The sequence below is a fragment of the Pezoporus flaviventris genome, unplaced genomic scaffold, assembly GCF_033815535.1.
Source record: "Pezoporus flaviventris isolate CSIRO_AGI_PZ_B2104156 unplaced genomic scaffold, CSIRO_AGI_Pfla_v1 ptg000018l, whole genome shotgun sequence".
In the NCBI taxonomy this organism is placed as follows: domain Eukaryota; kingdom Metazoa; phylum Chordata; class Aves; order Psittaciformes; family Psittacidae; genus Pezoporus; species Pezoporus flaviventris.
Window position 1 is genome coordinate 481,461 of NW_026892566.1, and position 22,576 is coordinate 504,036.

The window sequence follows — 22,576 nt, forward strand, 5'->3', positions numbered from 1 at the left end:
AGCAGTTGTGTAGCTGTAATTGGTAGAGGCAAGCATAAACACCCCCCCTTCAAAGAATCACGCTGCTGCCCTACCCCCAGTATGTGAGGAACAGCCTGTGCTCTTGCATCCCCTCCGAGCTACCCTGCAGCCCACTTCTGCGGATGGTGTCTGCATTCTGGCATCTCATTTCCTGCTTATTACCTTTCCCATATTTAATGGCTTTTCTATTGCCTTTTCCCTACTTACTGCTTTTCCAGCCTGATCCCTCCAGAGGGGTTAGCTGGAAAACACCTGAATAAGCTCTGAGAGCGGGCAGTCTGGACACTGAGCACAGCTTTGGCATTGCTGGGACTTGCCCCAGTTGATGTCCTGTCTCTGGTTTTACAGGTCATTTCCTCCTTCCTCCCATTTTAGTCACTGCATCATGTCTGGGGGCCTGCTGGAGCCCAACCACAGTTTGTGGCCACATATCAAATACTCAGCTTGCTTCAAACATCAGTCACTTTGCCCTCATAGCTTAAAACTGTGATGGGCACTTTTTGCTTGTTATTTTTAAAGTAAGACCCGAATGTGATTATGAAAATGTGCTATTCTTAAGCTGAGACCAGACTGTGGGGTCCCTTGCCCATGAACACATTTCTGTGAATATAAATGTCAGGTTTGTATACAGTTCTCCTACATCCTTCACTCAAGATTTGCTTCCTTATTATTTCTTCCTGAAGCTTAATAGCTTTTCAAGCTGTGCATATTCTGGGAAATCCAGACCTGCACACTCTTGAACTGGGGTTTTTAGGAAGGAAGCTCTATTTTGATAAAGCCTTTAAGCTTCCTCTTCATCATAAACAGCATGAACCTGAGTTTCTCTCCTCCTGGAAGGCTGCTCTCCTGCTGCGATGCAGTACAGGCCTTTCTGAGGTTTCTTGCTCCTGTGCTGTCTCACGATGAATGAATGCAACACTAGAGCTTTCAAAAGCAAGCTGCAGTGCTCCTTGCCCGGAGGCAGTAGGACTTCTGTGTCATAAGAAAGAGGCAGTCCTCCTACCAGGCCTCATGAAACAGGCAGCAAACTCATGCTCTGAAGTCCCTTTACTTTCTCTAGCAATGTTCCAATGTTAGGTATGAAAGTCAAGGTTTGCTGTTGTCATTAGGGCGAGAGCAATTCAGAGAGGTTTTGAAGGAACCCAGCAGTGCCTTCCAAGTGAGTATTTCTGCTTGCAGAAAGCATGCTTCTGTTGGTGTTGTTCCTGGCCTGGGATTTGAGAGATCTTGCTCCACAGAAACATAGAAACAGAATAATCAGGGTTGGAAAGGACCTTCAGATCATCAAGTTCCAACCCCCCTGCCATGGGCAGGGACACCTCACACTAAACCATCTCACCCAAGGCCTCGTCCAACCTGGTCTTGAACACTGCCAGGGGTGGAGCATTCACAACCTCCCTGGGCAACCCATTCCAGTGCCTCACCATGTATTTGGAAAAAGTCAAAACTGACCAGTCAATTTACTCTGTTAGAAAGAAGTCACAAGACACATTCCACTTAATACCTCCATTTTCACATTAAGAACTGGATCAAAGCATTAATGTTTCATCTAATTCAATAGCTTTAAGTAAAGCTAAAAAATAGACAAGATTTCACTTTATCACATCATAAAGGATATTAAGACCGATTTGCTATATGGACTGGACTGAATCAAGCCAGGGCATAGTTTTCTTCCAGTTTTGGAGGCTTAAACAACAAAATAAACCCCTGAGTTCTCTCCAGATATTCTGCTGAGCACTCCCTCCCTGCTTCCCTCGGATTCACATCATTATTGTTCTTGCCACTCCATCTTTCTATTGATGGGAAGTCGGGACAATGAATCCCAGCACAAAAAAACTATGGGATAAGCCAGGAAAGCTTTCACTGAAACCACAAGCATCAGAAACAAATCAGTAGATGATATGGTGAAAGGAAGTCAGGATGACTTCATGTATCCACTGTGCTACTAAGGCCCACTAAAGGACTGGAGCAGGTTTGATAGTGGAGGATTGAGTTTTTAGATATTGAAGCATCAGAAGACAGATGAGGCTATGTTATTTCCCTTCAACTTCTGCCCAGTTCATTGCCTCTTGCAGCTGCAGAGAGGCATTTTTATATCCTAACTTCCCAAGGAGCCTTACTAGTCCCTATTTTGTTCATCTGTCCCTCCTCCTGCAGTACCTGAGTGCCTCCTGAACTGTAATGTACTCACCTTCACAGCACCCACAGTCAGGAGAGGTGGCCAGACATTGCCAATGAATGCTTTTCAGTCTCAAGGTTTGTATTCCTCCAGGACTTAATAAGTTAAAACTAATGCAGCTAAGAGCTGTCAGAAAGTAATTAAAATAAGCTTATCGCTACTGCTGGGTCTGTGACAGACTTACTCTGTTTTAATTTTCCTGTGGCAGGGCAGGGGGTTGAGGCCTGTGATTCTTTCTTCAGAGCACTGCAGTGTGAAATACCTGCTCACCCATGTACTTGTCTCCCACTTGGTTAATCAGCTGAGGCAGCTAGATAAAACAATACAGTAGCTTCTGTCACAGGCTTTATTTCTAGCTTTGACTGCTCTAGCCAGGGTCTCCAAAAATATACTCTGGCACTGAGTTCTCTTCCACTTTATTTTTAGTGTATCTAAAGACTGAGCATTAGATAAAGATTATGGCAGTAGGTGTTAGAAAATCAGCTTTTTAAGGTGCTATGTGTGCGGGCGTGCAGGCTCCATCCATTTCACACATTCATAATTTAAATAGTAATTAGAAATTCTAAATAACCCTGTCCCTGGGCAGTAGCTAATCTTCATTAGCTAACACCTAAACACCAGCAACTAAAACTAGGTCAGCTCCTCAGTGGCCCTCAGTGGGAGGAAGACATGCCTGACTGCAGCAGTGCAGGATCTGGCTTCACTGGCTCTGGGAAGGAGCTGGTTTGCTGCATGCTGAGGGCTGCACACAGAGGGCCCCATCCTCCACACAGACAGAAATGCTCCTTCAGCAGCCACAGAGCTATGCTGCCCTGCAAGCAAGGAAGAGACGCTTCCCTGTGAAGGTGTGGCGCTGGCACAGGTTGCCCAGAGAATCTGTGGCTGCCCTATCTCTGGCAGTGTTCAATGCCAGGTTGGATGGCGCTTGGAGCAACCTGGTCTAGTGGAAGGTGTCCCTGCCCATGGCGGGGGTTGGAACTGGATGAGCTTTAAGGTCCCTTCCAACCCAAACCATTCAGTGATTCTCTAAGTCTGTGATCCAGGTGTGGTAGGAGAGCAGGGCAACGCAGGGCACAGGGAGCTGAGGAGGCATCTGCCCATGCTATTCTGCAATTGGTAATGCAGGGAGGGGGTCTCGAGGCTGGGATTCAGAGGTACATGTTCACTGCAGGCACTGTCTTGGCAGTGGGAACTGCTGTGTAGCTGAAGGACAAATCCTGCTTTTGCAGCTTCACTCCTCTGTCTCTGGGTCCCTGCTAATAGCTTCCTGGGTTTCCCTGCCCACTCCACCTCAGTGCCCTCAGGTTTTCCTTTTGTTAAGTCCCATGTCCCATTTTGTTTTCCCTGCATGTGCTTCTGTCACTAACCCTCACCAGCCCAATTCTAGCCCCTTCCTCCCCTCTCACTGAAAGCCACACAACTTTTGTTTCTGAGTTCAGCAAGTCAGCACTGCTCTCCCCACTCAGTGCTTCAGTCCCTTCACTGCTGGAGAGAGTGAGGAAAGCCAAAGACATCCTGCAGTGCAGTTCTGACACAGGCAAAACCCTGTGGAAACCAGACGGGGGTTGTATGAAGAGCCAAGGGCACTCCAGAGGAACTGCAAAGCGCCAAGATGTGCAGCAAAGCATTTGGGTCCACAGCAAGGGACCCTGCCTGTGTGCAGAGGTCCTTCCTGGTGGACTGGCTGGTCTTTTTCATCCTAATAACTCTATTTAGTGATTTGCCACAACAGCTTCAGCCTTGGGTTCAGAAGTGGCAGTGGTTCCCAGATTAAAGTAAACCATCTTATGCAAATGCAGTGCTGAAATGGTTTGCAGTAAAGAGTACCACAAGCAAAAAACGACGGCTCATCTTGGCTGATTATACTATTAAAAAACCTGGCTGTTAAAGGAAACAGAAATTTGCTGCTCCTGGGAGAGCAGAAGAGAAGGAGTCTTTGTGACTGCACATGCCTCCGTTAGTAGCGTTATACAGGTGCTGCTACTGCTTCTATTCACTATCCATCTGCAGCTATCTAAGCTTGTTTGAGCAGCTCTGCAGAACACGATCCTCTTTGGGAGCAGGGAGTGTGTATGGAGCTTGCAGAACAAGGAGATGGCCTCACAAGGGGTGCAGCACTGGGATGTGCAGTTTGCATAGCTCATAACATGATTTCTTTCGTCCCTCCCTACTCTGCCTTCCCCCTTAGCTGTGCCTCTAAGCCAAAGCGTATGTTATTAGACAGTCTGCTCCAGACAGATAGCATTAGTAGACCAGAGAGTGCTGCATCCCAGGTGAGAGCCAGGAACTCTGTGCAAGTGTGTGATGGCAACCTCCATTTCCACAATGAAGCCTTCAGCAACCTCTTCAGTGTGGGACTGACCTTTCAGCACACCCTGTAGCCTATGTATCAGGGAGGCCAAGGAACCTGGTGATGGCTGAAACTGTTGGCATACAGTTAAAGGGGCAGTTTCCTATCCCCAGGAGAGAAGCTGAGGAACAGAAGGTTAGAGGGGAGAATGACAGAGAAAAAACACATCTTTGCTCTCCAAAACCCGATTCAACCCTCCCAGCTCAGCATAAGCATTAACATCACAACACTTTCCTTGGCATCGGGACGAGAGAGCCAAGAGGGCATGCCTGGCAGTACTGCAGGTACTCAGCTAAAGGGCAGGCACAGAGCAAAGCTAATACTGAGCAAAGATTTGGATGGGTTCTGCTTGCTTCCAGGGTCATGAGGCAGTTTCCTAAGAAAAGCATGGCTTAGCACCCTGCAAGGAAGACAACAGAAATGTCTCTCTTACTTAAAAAGAAAAGCTTTATTTTGATACATTAAAAAATCTATACATTTCTTAGACTAAAATACAGTTTTGCATCAGTATCCTGGCACAATGTCAGTTTACACAGAAAATCTAAGATTAGATCAGCACTGATAATTTCCTTTCTCTTCCTGCATTCACAGCTTGCAGTATAAAACATTTCAAATTCTCAAGACAACAATAAACAGTGTCACATTTACTTTTCCCATTCCCAAAGGAGGTGGCATTCCACTGGAAAAAGGAGCACCTGTGAGTTGATCTTGATTCAATGTAAATCACTAAGCCAGTCCAGGGGTTTGATTGCCCTGTTCAAAGTATGAGTGAAAGCATATGAAAAATTTATTTGCAGATGAAGCTTTGATAGACAATGCAAGTACTGTCAAGCCTTTAAAATCTGTTCAGAAGATTTTCCGTTTTCCTTAGGTATCTGCTATAATCAGCAACACCATCCACCATATAGAAGTAACTCCTTTCTATGGGTATAGGATTCCACCTTCTTTCTTGCCCTGAAGAGCTCCAGAGCAAAATAAAAGCAGGGCACAGGGGATGTTGCTGTGAGATGTCTGTGAATCGAAATGTGATTTTTCTTAACTACTGTGAAGATCCTGTGGAACATTTTCTACCTGTGAAATCCTGCTCTCCATGGCCCCACCTAACCTCCGACAGCTGCTTTCTGGCTGACATTGGAAACAAACCCACATTTCTCTTTTCTTCTCCCTCACTCCCCTGTGAGACACTACAACATAGTCGGCGGCACTCTTTCTCTCATGAGAGCAATTCTCCCTTTTCAGTCAGAGCAGGGCGGGACCCAACCAATACCGAGACTGGAGCACATACAGTATTTATTTGAGAATTAGAAACTGTGCAGTGAGCGCCCAGCTTCTGCTGGGTTTCATGACTGGCAGCTTCCTCATCTCACAAAACCTGTCTGAAATACTCCCTAGCTGCTCCTATTTCACTCAAATAAGAGGGAAGCGGTGGTTCACTTGAGGAATGGCAGCCGCCAGCGTCTTTCATCAAATACTACACGAAGAAGCCAGCTCTCTGCGTTACTGAAATTAGGCTAGTTCTTTTGCTCTGAATTCTTGCAACTTTGGTTCTAAGGGGAGTCCCATATTTGTTCTATAGAAAAGTACCAAATGTTTAAAAGACTTAACTCATCATACTTGTGTATGATGTCTTGACCTCAGGGGAGTAGAATCTGATGGTGTTTACCGGTTTTCTGTTAGTTCTAACAGATCTCTGTCAAATGAATGCCAGGTAGTTTAGCCTCCAAATGCGTATTTTTAGATGGATTCATGCTACCTATTTTCCCTAGAAATATTTTCATAATTCCAATATCTCTGAAGAGCTTTGGCTTGATTGCATTAGCTTGCAAACACTGCAAGACACATCACAGCGCCATCCCAGATCAGAAATTCTGCCTTTTACACATGACCCACATCACAAGAGACAAGTTTCATCTCATCCCTCATCTCTCCAAATATAAAAGAATAAAAATACCTTGAGAACAGTATTTGCTACAGAACACAAGAAATACAGTCTTACTAGTCTCCGTTATATTTTGTTATGTGATGGAAGTAACGGCAGAGATGAAGTAGTTGAAAGAGCATTTGAAAATGAAATATTTAGAGTAAATTTCTATCATCCCAACAAGCAAGCTGAGTGCAAGAAATGCTTCAAATAAGCCTATTGGGTTTCGTTTTGGGAAACACAAGGGTTTTTTTTTCCACAAAGAGGAAATAGGATTTCTGTGGTGATAATGTGTCACACAAGCTGTTCAAGAAACAATGGACTAGTGATGTTTAGATATAGTAAATAGTACCTGCACAGGCAAAGCCATGATTTAAAAACAGGAATGTTGTTAGGTATCTACTTTTAAATCTTAAGATTGTTTCTTAGAATGACTGTGCCATGTTCAATACAGCATGTAAATATGCACTCAGAACCAAATGATCACTGGATGGTGATGATAAGTATATGTCTGCTACATGCATTTTATTCTGACTCTATAACATACATTCATAGAATACATCGTAACCACTCAGAGCAAACCACTAAAGTGCATGCCCCGAGGGCATATTAAATAATGTTGTCTCAAACGCTGGCTGCTTAACTGCCAGAACACTGATACAGAAAGGGCTCATTTTTGCTTTATATCCCCATTTTGTGCTGAAAGAGTAAGAGCTAGCATCCCCTGCTCCCTCAGTGAAAGGGAGCACTGTGGAGCAGGCTACTTGCCTGCGGCAAAAAAGCCCTTTCAGAAAGAATAACCACCCTGAGAAGGTGCTATACAGAAATGCAGGGAGCAAGTCTCAGATTAACTCTTGGGTAAGTGGACCTATGTACTGGGTTGGGCTGGGATGGAGTTAATTTTCTTCACAGCAGTATGCATGGTGCTGTGGTCTAGATTTTTGACCAAAACGGTGTTGACTAACACAAAAGCATTTTACCTGTTCCTGATCAGTGCTTGCACAGGGTCAAAGGCCTTCTGTTTCTCACTCTGCCACCGCAGCAGAGCAGGCTGAGGTTGGACAAGAGGATGTGAGCGCACACAGCCAGGACAGCTGACCTGAACAGACTGAAGAAACACTCCATACCGTATAATGTCATACTCAGCAATAAAACTGGTGTGTGTGTGTATGTGCGGTTCCAAAGTAGCTGTTGCTTGGGCATTGGTCTGCTGGTGGGAGGTGGTGAGTGACTGCCTTTGCATCACTTGGGATTCTTTTCTTTGAACTATCTAGACACTTTTTTGTCCTTCCAATCCTCTCTCCCATCCTGGCAGGGCACTGAGCAAGCAACACAGTAGGGGCTTATCTGTCAGCCAGGGTCAACCCACTACAGTGTGTAACTGGGATATTAAGTTCTCCCTTCTGTCTGGGACAGGCTTTCCTAATGCAGAAAGTCCTTGGGTTACTATGCCAAGCTAAGGCCACATGTAAAAACCCACCCTGTTTTTGGCAGCTAAGAGTGTGAACATAAGCTACAGAAAAGCTGAATAAGCAATTCTAAGGTGACCATACCATATGTTTAAATCTAGAGCAGCACTGAAACTGTAAAAGTGATGAGCTGCACTCCTAATGCCAGCAAGCACAGCGATGGAGTGATAACGTACAGAACAAAAACCCACCTCAGAACTTCAGGTCAGCACCTACTACCCCTCCCAATCAGTCCAGGAAATACCCTGAATCATTGCCTCAGGAAGGTGAGAAGGCATGTGCTAAGATCAGTGGAACAAAGGGGAGCTGACACTCGGCCACTTGGCACTCCTCTGCTGCAAGAGCAGTATAGAAATAAGACCTAAAAGAACATAGTTCTCTAGGGCTGGAAGAGCAATAAAGATGACACACTGTTGCTCAACTTCCAAATAAGAGAGTAAAATAATGCAGAAAAAATGTAAACAGTTTAAAGAATGGTATGCTTTTTTCCTTTAAAACCTAGTTGATCAAAGGCTACAAAGAAGACCATTTGGAGGAACCGAATGCTGGGAACCAGCAATCCCAATGGCTTAATTTTTAAACCCAAATTGGCCATACTGAATCTCCAGTCCTCAAGTACTAAGTCCACAAGTTCAGTGGACTTCCCAAGGAGATGATTTCTCTGTCTCAGCTGTCTTACCTGCTTCTCCTGCAGTCTTATTCCCAGGGCAGCATCACTGTCTAGTTAGTCTAGACTGCTTCCCAAAAAAGAGTCCATATATTGGCTTTAATAACCAGCTGGCAAAAACCAGTATTTAATCCATCACAACTGGCAGACCCCAGCACCTCTACTGCCAACTAGCGATTTACATGTCAAGTGTTCTCCCACTCTACTATCCTACTAGGGAAGGGAAGCAGAGTCTAAACTTGTCCTGAAAAGTTGTCTCTTCAGATGTCAGTCTTCTGCTTGCCACCTTGCACAAGATGGATCTGGAAGAGGGCAGTTTGTAGTATGTTTGCAAATGAACCTCAAAGGATATTCAAAAAGCTTTAAAGGGCCACTGGAAAGCCTGCATGTGGATGGAATGCCTTTTTGGCACAACTGGAAAGCTCTGCATGCTGGATATACACTCAAGAATGGTGCATACAATTTTATTAAGAACTTGGTAATGATATAGATTTGCCACTTAAACATTACAACCACCCATAGTAAAGTGTTGCCTGTATCTTTTAAACACCATGTAAATAAAACAAATTTATTTTTAAAACAGGATAAACTGCTATAAAAATGGTGCACAGTCAAGTAATACAAAAATACAAAATTTGTTTCCAACTGCAGTTCTAGTTGCAATTACAGAGAAAAACCCCCACCCGGGACTTCCAGTGAGCAGAGAACACAAACTTGTGGAACTGGTCATAGCAGAAATTTGTTGTCAAAATGAGCAAAATTCAAGGCTTCAATCAAAGCACCTTCAATAATTTCCAAACAAGATGGAAATTAGTTTCTCTGGAAGCAACTGGGTATATGATAAATCTCTTGGCCTTGGAATTCAGTTTCTAAGGTTCATCTAAAGCCAGCTTGTAAATTTCTGTTGCTAACCCTCATTGATATACACAAATACCGGTGTTCAGTGCCACTGCTGTCTTACACATTGGTACAGCAAGAATGTCTCCTCTCCACGAACTTAAGGCTGCTGAAGTGCTTCCTCTAGATAGCCTGATCTCTAAGTTGAAGTGAGAGGCCTCTCCCGTTGTCCAGTCTGAATCCCTAGGTTGAAGCTCTAGGCCAGTCAGCACTTACATAGATGAGTAACTTTATAACATTCTCTTGATGTCACTGGAGCTACCGATTTGGATTACTTAACTAAGCGTCTAAGAGCTTGCAGGATTAGATAATTCTGTCTCCCTGCCTCCCCAGCAGCTATAATTTCTAAACATATTTTTACTTTCGCGTAGTTTGGGTTCTGTGATATGAAAAGAGTAAATCCTTTTAATTGCATTACCGAAAGAAAGCTAAACAAATTTATCAAATAATTTATAGAAGCAGGAGTGAAATATTTCACTGTTGCCAAAAGGTAAAGAGCACTGGTTAGCTACATGATACCAAATATTTTTTAAACCTTCGGCAGCAATTTAAAAGTCTGATCCTCTGAAAGGAAGCACAGATAACTGCTTACTTGTTAAACCTTTGTAAGACGAGTTGTGCATGCCTCTAGCTAGACATACCACTCCACTCCATTGCAAACCTTCTGTAGATGGGCTTTTCTCTTCCAAAAGATTTTCTTGAATGGAGTGATTGAACCATCGAGGCATTATTCATTTGTACAGAGCTCGTATTTAGTGCAATAAGTTTAAAAATTCTGCTCTGAAATATTAATTTTACATTAACAAAAATAGTTTTCTTAAAAAAATTGTAACAAAAGGAGTTTATAGCATAGACAGAATCATGAATTCTTAGCAAATACACTTCTAAACATTTACCATTACAGTATGCCGAACAATTTAATATTAGCATTTGTATCTGGTGAGCTTCCAGACTGAAAAGAAATATAAGTATCTAATAATAATAAAAAAGCATGTTCTTTTGTTATTATTTGATAACTTTAGATAACTATCCTGGCAGTTACACTTCTAAAGAAATGTTTCTCTGCCCTTTCCTGTTTTAGCCACCTGCTACAGTACATACAAATATGGATGAAATGACAGGTAAGGAACAGTCCCTTCCTCCTCCCAGAGCTCTCCAGCATGGAATGAAATGAAGCATACAGTACTTTTTTGTACAGGTGTACAGTCCATTTCTCTTTCCATCCTCAGCATCTTTATCTCTAGTCATGAATTAATGATGAGTATGACCAAGACTGAGCTTTAACAATGTTATTTCAGTTGTTTGATATGGAGAATTCATACCCTTCAAAGGAGCACTGCTGAAGTGTGAAGAAGGCTACTGAACTCAAGGGGAGGATAGATGGCAATGGGTATGAGGGGTAAGTAGGGTAAAACAGGAAGTTAATTGCATATAAAAATTATCTGTCCCCATTTTGTAGTTTCCGTTTAATAGGAGATGCAAGGGCTCCCACACACCTGAATACCTGAGGAGTTGGTTATTGTGATATCTGATACTGATAAAACAAAACTATGCCCAGCCAGGGCTGAAAAGTAAAATGACTGCTTTCAAACCTGTTCAAATTTAATGAACTCTCACTGAAACCACCTTCTGAAAACCTAAATTTGAGACTTTTCTTGATTTGAAGGTTTTCCTTGCATATAACTGTCCTGACTTTAATGCAGATTTAAACAAACTAAGCACGTAAAACTCTCACCACATTAGCAGTGTCATGGGAAATCTGTCTCTACACCAGTCATCATTTCAGATTATATTTACAGTGATACCTCCTCCAGATTGTAAAATATCAGGCAGATAAGAATCAACATTTCCATGACCACAATGAATAATTAAAAAAAATGGAACAATGATAAAGCTGCTTGTAAAAGCCACCCGTATGAAAAGAGTACATGTTTCACAAAAATAATTGTTAAAAAAAGTATTAAATCCCTGTTCCTTTTCTCTGCTTTTGGCTGTTTATTTTATATATATATATATATATATATATATATATATGCATGTATATATGTATATATATACTGTTTTGGAATGTCAATGGGTTCCAATATGGCTGGCTAGTTTCAAGATGAACTTGCTCCAGAGGCCTAGAAAACAAAGTCATACAGTACAGTCTTAGACAAATGCCAAAGGACAAGGAGAAACTGAGTCAAAGGGGTCACTGGAAATCACAAAGAAAGAAAAGTGAAAAGTTGTTTTTTTTCTTGTGCCTTGATACAAGAACAGAAGGTCCCAGCATTTAGGGCATTTCAGTTTTAGAACTAATTGTCATGTCTAAGAAATATCTGCATTTCAAGGAGACTGAAGCAAAACAGAAAAGACTATTTCTAAAAAAAAGAAGGAAAAAAAAAGAAGAAAAATTAATCTAATTTTCAGATACCAAATTTGGGGACTATAGGCACTACTAGTACAGAATAGAATTATGAGTGACCCTATCCCAGATGTAACTGAGGCCTTTCCCAATGACTTGGGGAAAGGTATAAGAAATTTTATGGAGGTAACTGCTGTGTCCTGTCCTTGTCAGAAAGTGAATCCCTAGTATTCAGAAACTGATCAACTGGAGCTGAATGCCCGAAAATGGAAGACCATTTGAGAGAACATGGCGCAATCAGTTCCAAACAAGACAATCACATGAGCAGCAAAACTGGGAGTAATTCAGCAGGTGACACTCAGGGTGAGCCCCAAGGGCTCAGCATCTTCGCCAGCAGTCCTAGGATGACTCTGGGACAGTGCCAGGCTCAAGCACCTGGAGTCATGTTCATGAAAGAACAAGACTATCTTTGACTTGCAAGTACTTGGTTTGCTCTTTTACAAGCAGGGGTGCAGTGAACAGGCTTTAACATCCAAGTTTAGGCAGTCAAGTAAAAAAGGCTAAGTTTCAATCTGTGCTAGCACTAATGACAGCATAAGTGTAAAACCACTTAAGGTATATCAGTTGTTTGAATTAGAGCTTAATTTAACAAAATTTTGGACTGAGATGTTTTCTGCATGTGACTAGAGGGTTTGCACACCCAATTCTCAATAATTTCAATGGTGTCTTTATATCTACAGCATTTAAATCACTCTGAAAACCCCCAACATTTGTGTCTGTTTGAACAGCTAGAATTACTCCCAGAATAAAACAGTAAATGAGCATAGAATTAGGTTTTTTTAGATGTATAAACACAGCAGCAATTAGGCATAAGCAAATCTAGAAATTGGTATAATGAAATAGCAACACACGCAGAGCTACACATCTATCCACTTTACATCCATTCCAACTTGGTCGAAAAGTGCTCATGCAACATGGCTTCATGTACATCATTGAAAAAAAAATCTACTGTTAGCATACACTTATTTAGATTCCCTTAGGTTAAAAAATTGTCCCATGATAAGGAACTGAGCCAGGTCCCAAATACTCTGAGAAAGTATGACGGAACAAAATTTTATTTCACAAGTAATATTGCACAATGACAACTCATACCTTACCCAACCTGGCTCTCCATCATATGTTCTCACTTCTCCCAACTTCCAAAATCATCCTCCTATCTGTTATCTGTACCATGTATAGCTGTTCCTTAGTCCAGGCTACTCAGACATGCAATGCCTTCCTAACAGGCACACCATAAGTAAAACAGGCTGCAGAAGCATAAATGATGCATTGTTCACTGTCTGTGTATCTGACAGTGTGAGATGGAAAAAGCACACAAGAGACAAGCAACGTAAGTAGCTGGCAATAAAAACAAACAACTGGGAGAAATGTCATTTCAGCAGGTTGAAAGGAATCACTGTATCCAATTCCATGGCACTGTATAATATATAAAATAATTTGGTGAGAGCTTTAAATGCCTGGTCCTACTTTGCAACAATGGATGCACGCAGTAGTGTTCTTCAGGCTTTTATGGTGAACATAAGATGAACAAAAATTGTTCAGCTCATGGCTGAAAAGATGATTAAATTCAGAATAGCCCAATGAATTCCAGAGCCAACTTATTTTGAGAGTCTTTAGCAATTGGGACTGTGTGTGCATGCCACAGAGCATGTGCTACTAATCCTAATGAAATGATGCATTTATTTCAGAAGACACAGTTCCTTTCATCTTACTTTTACAGGAGATGGTCTCAGCTGTGACAAAAACTCTGCCATCCAGGTGATAGGCAAGCTCACAAACAGAAAAAGCAGAACATCTTGAGTGATACAGAGGACAAAAACTTCTCCTGAAGAAGTGCAGTCAGTAAAGACAAAGAGGGAGAAGAAGTAAAAGTGAAACTCTTGGAGGACCGCCACCTCCTCATCTGCACCTACCATTGGTTTTAGCTCTCTGCCCTCAGCTCCACCTCCCCGACCAGCTTCTTTCATAGATTTTCTACTATTCTCCACAAACTCCTGAAAAACAGTAATGAAGTGAAAAGAGCTTTCTTAGAGCAGACTCCAAACATCAAATATCAAGACAAAACTTGAAGATGTAACTGCTCAAAATGTCAACACAACTTGTTCCTACCATTTCTCTTGTTCAGACATAGTCCACAAAATATCAAAAAAGCCTGCCAAATAACCACAAAGGTCTCCCTCATTTAATTCTGGAAGCCAGAGAGGTATATGCCTTGTATGCTGATAGAACTTTCACAGTTACCATGCAACGATCTTCTTTATGGGGCAGGAAGATAAAGGGCGGTTGTCACAAAAAAAAAAAAACAACCAAAAAACTAAAAAAAAATCTAAAACCCATAACAAAAAAAAAAACAACAACCCCCTAAAAAAAGAATCCCACAGAAAAACCCAAATATCCCAGTTACTACATCCCATCCTGTTTACTCTGCGTAATGTTAAAACTCCATTAACAGAGGCACTTGGAGACAATTACTTGCAAAGTTCTGTTGATTTCCCCAACTTCTCTCAATTCAAACACTAAATTTTTCACTGGATCAAAATCACCTATTCATGAAGATTAGCAAAGATTATAATTCAATTTTAAGTCTTTTTTTTTTTCTCTTTAAGGCAAGCATTTTGTTGCAAATTTCATAGAATCATAGAATAGTTAGGGCTGGAAAGAACCTTAAGATCATCTGGTTCCAACCCCCCTGCCATGGGCAGGGACACCTCCCACTAAACCATATCACCCAAGGCCTCGTCCAACCTGGTCTTGAACACTGCCAGGGATGGAGCATTCACAACCTCCCCGGGCAACCTATTCCAGTGCCTCACCACCCTTACATTAAAGAATTTCCTCTTTATATCCAATCTAAACTTTCCCTGGTTAAGTTTTAACCTGTTCCCCTTGTCCTGTCACTACAGTCCCTAATGAAGAGTCCCTCCCCAGCATCCCTATAGGCCCCCTTCAGATACTGGAAGGCTGCTATGAGGTCTCCACGCAGCCTTCTCTTCTCCAGGCTGAACAGCCCCAACTTCCTCAGCCTGTCTTCATACAGGAGGTGCTCCAGCCCCCTGATCATCCTCGTGGCCCTCCTCTGGACTTGTTCCAACAGTTCCATGTCCTTTTTATGTTGAGAACACCAGAACTGTACACAATTTCAGCAAACACTAGCTGCTGGTGTTTTGTGATATCAACTGCTGACTAAAGAAACCCACAATGCTTTTATAAATTACCTGTGTTATCTTCCAGGACAGCATGCTGCATTTTACTCTTATTCTGTGATAAAAGCAACTCATTAGCTACTATATACACTAGATTCTGTGGTGTTTTACCAAAAAATTAATATTAAATTCTTGGCATGGTTTTCTAACAAGTAAACAGAAAAAGAAATTATGCCTAGAATTCAAGAGAATCTTCCTCTGGTCAACACGAGTGTATATTTTACAGTGACATATTCTACGGTTGACACAAAATACTGGTAGGAAAATTACCTACTCAACAACAAACTGAAAGGCTTGAGAGGCAGGATTTTTACATCTTGGTCTCTAGCTAGAGTGAACAGAGAATAAGATGAACAAACAGAACTGAATTGTTCAAAAGGCCTTGATGTAGCAACTAGGCTTCAGGACAGATCATAAAACCTGTTTTTTCTGTGCGTGACAGAGTCAAATTCTGATTGCTGTCTATCTGAAGAAGAGAAACTCCAGTGTGGTCACTATCCATGTGTGGGGTAGAATTCTCTGATATTTTTTCTTTTCATATCCCAAGAGAGGTCCTTCTTAGGAAAGCATAAAACCCAAGCCTTTACCCCTTGTTTTGCTGCTTTCCATTCTGCACTGTTATCATTTAACAAGAAATGATACCCAAGAGTGAGATTCTGTAAAATGACTACTCGTCTCACAGCCAGCAAATAGAAGCCAATACCAGTGATGCCAAGGGAAGGAAGCATTATTACTTACTTATTATTAATTACTTATTATCACACTGCTTGCTGATCAAGCCATGAACAAGACAGCAATGTATCCAGATTAAAAAACCCCCAACAAACAAAACATATTAAAGCCACCTAGTGAGTTCACTTCCCTGTCAAAATACCTATTTTATGGAACCATATCTGTAGATTTAGAGAACAAGGCAAAACTTACCATAAGAACTTTATCCATGTAGAATTCCCTCCCAGGGCTCCCATCATTGTATTTTGTATCGATGGCAAAACATAAGAAAAGGACATCAACAACCATTTCATAAATGGAAAGGAAGCAGTGGGCAACCAGGAATGCAAAGAGGCAGACAATGATGAGTGGCAGCACCCAGATGGTGTAATCTCGTTGGTAATTCAGCAACATGATCCCAGCCAAACCTGTACTGCAGACAATCAGGACCTGAAAAGGAAAACAGTAGACAAACCTAATGGTAGAAGACTTTTGACATTTTTAGTTTGGTCTGATACTGTTTGGTTTTTTTTTAAACTGTGTGCTTATTGCTTTGCAAAGGATTGATTTTGCTTGATTTTCTGTCTCATCTGCATATAGGGGAAAGTAGATCAGAACTCACTTGAAGCACTTCATGTAACAGTCTCCACAGAACTATATTGTGTGGGAGACGCCAACAGACAGCTATTTCACTGGGTACCAGCTTGGTCTTTGGGAATAATAAAAGGAGTAATACAATTGTTGTGGTAACAACATTTTGAACATTTCAGAACCTAATATTATGAATTGTAGAACAGGTGAGCATTACTGTATTATGAAAATATAAAGTTGAACTAGTAGAGAACGAACATGATAGAGGAGGCAGGCTGTCAGCCTAGCACTGTTTTAGCTGACACTAATTTTTATATGCTGCACTGTTCATTTTAACATTTCTGTCACTTGTGCATTTCTCTAGTATTTTGAAAGACATTTTGTCAGGGAGGTGTTTTCTAACACCTTTCAGACCCCTCCATAAAACCATGTTATGTAATTTCATTACCTCCCAAGCACCTTTGCCTTCATTATTACTTCTCACATTTTATTGGCTTAATTACTAGATTAAAAGATCAGACTACTGTACTCTGACTTAAAAAAAGTAGAGAAACGTAGTAAGGAAGACAGCTGAGCCCAACCAGTGTCCAAATGCTTATGCATTTGAGTGGATTGGTATTAATTTTTTTAGTAAATCATGACACAACATCATTCAAAGGATAGGAATAATTCACTGGATTAAGTTCCATGAAGTATATCTCCAACAGCTGGAGACCCAAAAATGTGACTGACCAGAGCAATTATTCTAGTCTCCTTTTAATTCTCTGAGTAGAGTGCATGCCAAGAAACAGGAAATTTAATGCATGTTGTATTTGAGGTGCAAGCTGTTGCTAAGGAAAGCTTGCTAATATTTAGGTTTGTAACAACTGCATACAGCAGACATACATACCTTTCCTAGAAACAGCATAAAATCCCCAACTGTGTTTATGGCAGCCACTCGCAAAGCATTTTCTACTAGAATAACAAAGGCATCCTTTGCTGAGGTGCAGAAATTGGTGCTGTTGATAGCTGTGGCTGTATATGCATTCTGGGAAAAGGAGATTGAAGATTTACGCATGAAATGATCAGATATTTCAGATGGGAGGGTGGAGGGGGAAGATATGGCTTCTGAATAAGTCACATAAGTTGTAAGAGGTTAATGAACAAAGATTCCCTTAAGAGTTCTTGAACCAAACAGTATGTACCAGCTGACAGAAGACTATAGGAGGTAGAGGATTACTATTCTTCTCCTCCCTTGCTCATCATTTATGCATTAACAAGTTCATTCTAAAAAAATAATTAAATAGAATTTGCAATTTCTCTGCAGGAGGAGGTGAGCAGTGGCTTAACTACAGGAATTAAGTAGTTAGAAAAATATTCTGGAAACAGAAGAGTTTGGGAGTCATACAAGTCCACCAAGATAATTTCTAGATACTTCACTTGACTGCATTCAAGGTTAGTGAGGACAATTTTCAAGGATTTTTTTAAATACTTCCTTCTGATTTTATTTTTTATATCTCCACAAGCAAAAAAGCGAACAGTGGGAAAAGATATTAGATATCACACAGGTGGAATCACAGGCCAGTAAAACCTCTTTTACAAAGGAGTCTGACCAGCCAGTGTGTTGCAACTTGTGACTCTTTCCACTTTGTAAATTGTAATGACAATTTGATGTTACATACAGGTTTTCAATTCTGTGAGCCTTAAATATTACACCTAGAAAAGCTTCCCTCCCTTTCACAGCAAACGTATTTTTTGAAACTCTTATGTAGTTTGACAGGGCTGATATGAGGGGGAGCATCTCCAACCACTAAACAAATTGTTAACAAGGTTGAGATACCGTATTCACAAAGATGAATACGGCCCATTTTTCACCTTTGCAATGTAAACAAAGACTAATGGAGTGATTTGAAGTGTAATTTCAGTAATGGAGACAAGACTGAGCTACCATAAATCAAGTTCAATTCCATGGTACGGTACATTATGTTTTAGCCTCAAGACAGCATTCTGGGAATATATCTGTATATTAGCAGCCCTTAGATAAACTTTTAATATTAAAAAGCTTACCTGATTTAAGTAGGTCAGGCACTTTTCTAGACACCAAAGGCAGCAGATGCAGGCTTTAAGCATACAGCGAGCACAAGCATTTTCCTAGGAAGCACAGAATGTGGGAAAACAAAGATAAAGAAGAAAACCAACAGATCTTAAGCAAACAATAATCCTTTGTGTTTCAGTAACTGATAGGTTGGCAATTTAAGCAGTCCCTCTCAGTTCCACAGTCCTTTAAAGACCAGATATTCATGGAATCATAGAATGGTTTGGGTTAGAAGGAACCTTAAAAGCTCATCTAGTTCTAACCCATCTGCCATGGGCCAGGTTGCTCCAAGCCCTGTCCAACCTGTCCTTGAACACTACAAGGGATGGGGCAGCCACAACTTCTCTGGGCAGCCTGTTTCACTGCCTCACCACACTCATAGTGAAAAACTTCTTACTTGTTTTTAATCTATACCAAAGAAGGCTTCCATCCTCCCACAGAGATTAAATAAATGTGCAAAAAACATCAGGCCTTGAGTTTCCATAAAAAAATGTAATCTATTTCTCTTACTTTTCCTTTGAGTTGTGTATGAATATACATAAGGATCATCCGTGGTATCTTCACTAGCGTGATAATGAAAGACCCCTTTGCTACTGTTCCTAGGTGGCAACAAACAAGACGATTAACAGATGCCAGAATAGGAGTAAATGGCAGATTCCTTTTCTCCCTGTTGAGAAAACGAATAAAGTAGAATGATCAGTATGTATGCAACATCATCCAGAAGTACTACAAATTCTCAATAAATAACATGTAAAACGAACATGTTATCCTTATGTTAAGTTTCAGGATGTATTTTTCACTCCACACTATCAGTCTGTGTTAAGTCACAGTTTTGGCTCTAATGTAGTAACAGGAATAGGAAAAGGAATCAGTATGTCTTCAGGGCAGGCTTCCTAGCGGCTGGCTGCACTACTGCTATCGCCAACTAGCAGTTCCTATAAAACTACATTTGATGGTGCACAATTCAAAACCTTCCAAAACCAGTGAGAAACAATGCTAATATGTTTTGCAGTGGGACTACCGATAAACTTGTCTTCCCCTTCTGTTCCGTTGGAGATCTCTGTGGAGACTTTGAAGAGGATATTACTATTTTTATTTATTAGGTAAATCCTTCTCTCTGATGTTTTGCATTTCTGATTTAGCTATTATATCCTCAAGCACCCAAGTATTAAGCCTTAAAACAAGCTATTTTACTGCAATGTGCCTAGAATATTTTTAAGCTGTCAGATGAATACTCACATTCACAGGTTTGAAGCAACTCCCTCTTAAAGTTTTTATTTATGTTTCCTACCAAGGAAGCCACTTCCATTTCTTTCAAAGAACAGCTCTATTCAACATTTAAAGAATGGCTCTTCTTTATTAGAAATACAAACATAATTACAAGCATATTAAAGGAACAAGTGCTAACATTTCTGTGTTTTCTTCCAATTAACTTTTAAAGCTTAGGTGGGAGAAGCCAAATTCTATTTCCCCTTGGGCAAAATCACATAAATGGTATGAGTCTTACACCCAGACAACCCAACTACTTCCTCCTTTTGGGGCAAATATAACTGAGGGAAGAGTCTGTAATGCAGAACATCTTGATGTTTGTTATTGTCTGAGTTGAGAGAAATCATCTAGCTAAGGTCAATGAAGAGATGACATGTGTGAATTTTATATCACATTTTGTGAATTAACACCACAATTTATATGTGAATGACACATATAAAACATTTCTCCATGGATAACTTCATCTCATTTGCTGTGGAAAGGTGCTAATATGCAAAATAATGGGGAGGTCCAAATTAATGCCCTTTCTTTTCTTACTAAGTTACTTTTCAGATCAGAATTATGTCTTAAAAAGCACCAAAGGATAACAGTAGGGAGAAATGGGTATTTACTAACTTAAAATAAAATTCCCGTTATGGAATGACAGGATACAGTTAAAAAGAATTCACACTCAGGTGACAGAAAATATATAAACTTACCAAAGAAGTGTATACACTGCTAAGCAATCTATTTCAGAATGAAATTACCCTCTCTTTTCTGTATTTTCCTAGTTCTTTACTCAATCTAGTTTAATTATTCACGAATTACATCCCTGTAACATCTTGCAATAACTTCATAGATGTATTTCATTGGTATACTGGAGGACTTCATCATTAACAAAATAACAGAATTTCTGTCAGCACAAAAAAATTAATTCCTTGCCTTTGATATTGTTGTGAAGACTAGGGCAGATAAGGAGTCAAATGTAATTCATATAACAGCCACAATTAAAAAGAAAAACCAATTAAACATTTGTGATAGGAGTCATGCATTTGAAAAATATCTGTATGCATTATTTAAAACCCCATTATTTTAAATACCAGACACTTAAAAGCAAATGCCACGAATAAGAGGGTGGTTGCTGGATATTATTAGAAATTTTTGCATACAATATTCTTCATATGAAAAGCTAAAAACATATATGAAGAGCCACTAGCTAAACTACATGTGTATTTGGGCTACTAATGCATTCTTCTTGGGGATAATATCTTGGTTTTCCTTAAGTAAACCACCATTGCTAAATATTTTGTCAACATACTCTACTCATGCTGCTCTTTATCCAGAGGATTTGTATTTATACTGTTTGGAAAAGACTTTGAGAATATCCAAAATAAAATAACTTATCTAGTTCCTGAACAATAATATGGGGGGGTGGGGGTGGTTTGGGCTTGGGTTTGTTTTTTTTTTTAAAGAAATGTAATATTAGGCTGAATATCTAGGCTGACATGTGGAGAAGCTTCACTGAACCATACTTTTATAAAGCAGCTATTAATGTATTTGCTTCTTTTTTGCCAAAAGTATTTCCATAATACTATCACTGACGTACCATTTATTCTCACAAAACACTAACACAGCATCAGATACCACTTTTTTTTTTTTTTTCCCCTGAAAAATTTCAGTCCTAAATGACTCAAATAAGATCTTTTAATTTCTTTACTAGGGACTAAAACCCCAAAGCTAAATTTGTTATTCTAAACTCAGTTTTTTACCTCTGTGTGGAAAAATTCTTGTGCATGAGGTTTGATAAAACCAGTGCTTAATAATTAGTATTGCCTTCTGAAACAACTAGCAGATACATGCAGAACAGCCAGCATAAAGTATGCCTTGCTACACAATTTAATACTCAAATATAGCAATAAAATATAGAACTTTAATGCACATTATTTTGTATCACTTTTTATTTGTACATGATCTGGTCAGAATCTACATGTAAATGATGAATATAATAAGACCTTAAGTAACCTTCTGTATGAAAGATTAATGAGGTACTGTAAATTTAAAAGGGCACTGGTTTGCAATTCAAATAATAATCAATTGCTTTCAATGTTTTTTTAATCTTTACTGAGCTTATCAGCAATAATTATTAGCACCACAGATGACCTTCCAGGTGCATCCTGCTTTGTAAACAACCATCCATGTCCATACAATGTGCACACGTTAGAAGGCAAACAAGACTTCAAGTCCTAAATATCAAGAATACAATCTATAACCAACAAACCAAATTATTATACAACTTGATATGATTTTAAAGAGTCAATAAAATTCAACTGCTCCCCACCTTTCAGGATGGAAACAAGAGTTCTCCCCAAAAGCTTTATCCCTCATTCTTCCTGCTAAATCAATTTCTAGGCTACTCACAGTAGACTGAAGTTGTCCTTACCTTGTAAAGTAGTATGTTACAACAGCCCCTGCTACCGTCATCTGCTGACACGCTAGGATAAACTCGCTGATCCAGATGAGTCCCACTAAATGGTACCACCACATGTATTTCAAAGGACCTATCATTCTAAATTCAACAAATCCTTCTTCATTTGGGACAGGACTACCTAGAAATAAATGAGGGTAAAAAACAAAATGATGCTTACATCAACAAAGAAGGAAGCATATGGCATTAGCAGTTCATAACTGGCTACAGCAGAACCCATTTAGCTTCTACTATTAGCTCTAAATGTCACGTTTAAGAGGACTGTTCATTAAAAAGATACAGCTTTTGAGACAATCAATATAATGGCATTTGAAAAAGACACTACAAAGAAATATTCTGAGCATACTCAAAAT

The 22,576-nt window shown here is 40.2% G+C and overlaps 1 protein-coding gene across 3 annotated transcripts in view; it reads right to left on the reverse strand.

Moving 5' to 3' along the window:
- Positions 1 to 9,045: 9,045 nt before the first annotated feature.
- The window catches only part of SLC44A1 (solute carrier family 44 member 1), a 72,489-nt gene continuing 58,958 nt past the window's right edge, over positions 9,046 to 22,576 (reverse strand). The window contains exons 10-16 of one of the 3 annotated variants that reach the window (XM_061454996.1): positions 22,179 to 22,344; positions 19,001 to 19,157; positions 18,463 to 18,546; positions 17,306 to 17,443; positions 16,039 to 16,275; positions 13,825 to 13,905; positions 9,046 to 11,627 (exon numbers count right to left, since the gene is read on the reverse strand). In XM_061454996.1, coding sequence (XP_061310980.1) covers positions 11,604 to 11,627; positions 13,825 to 13,905; positions 16,039 to 16,275; positions 17,306 to 17,443; positions 18,463 to 18,546; positions 19,001 to 19,157; positions 22,179 to 22,344 — 887 coding nt within the window. In that variant the 3' untranslated portion in view covers positions 9,046 to 11,603. The other 2 variants (XM_061454995.1, XM_061454994.1) reach the window with 2 other exon arrangements.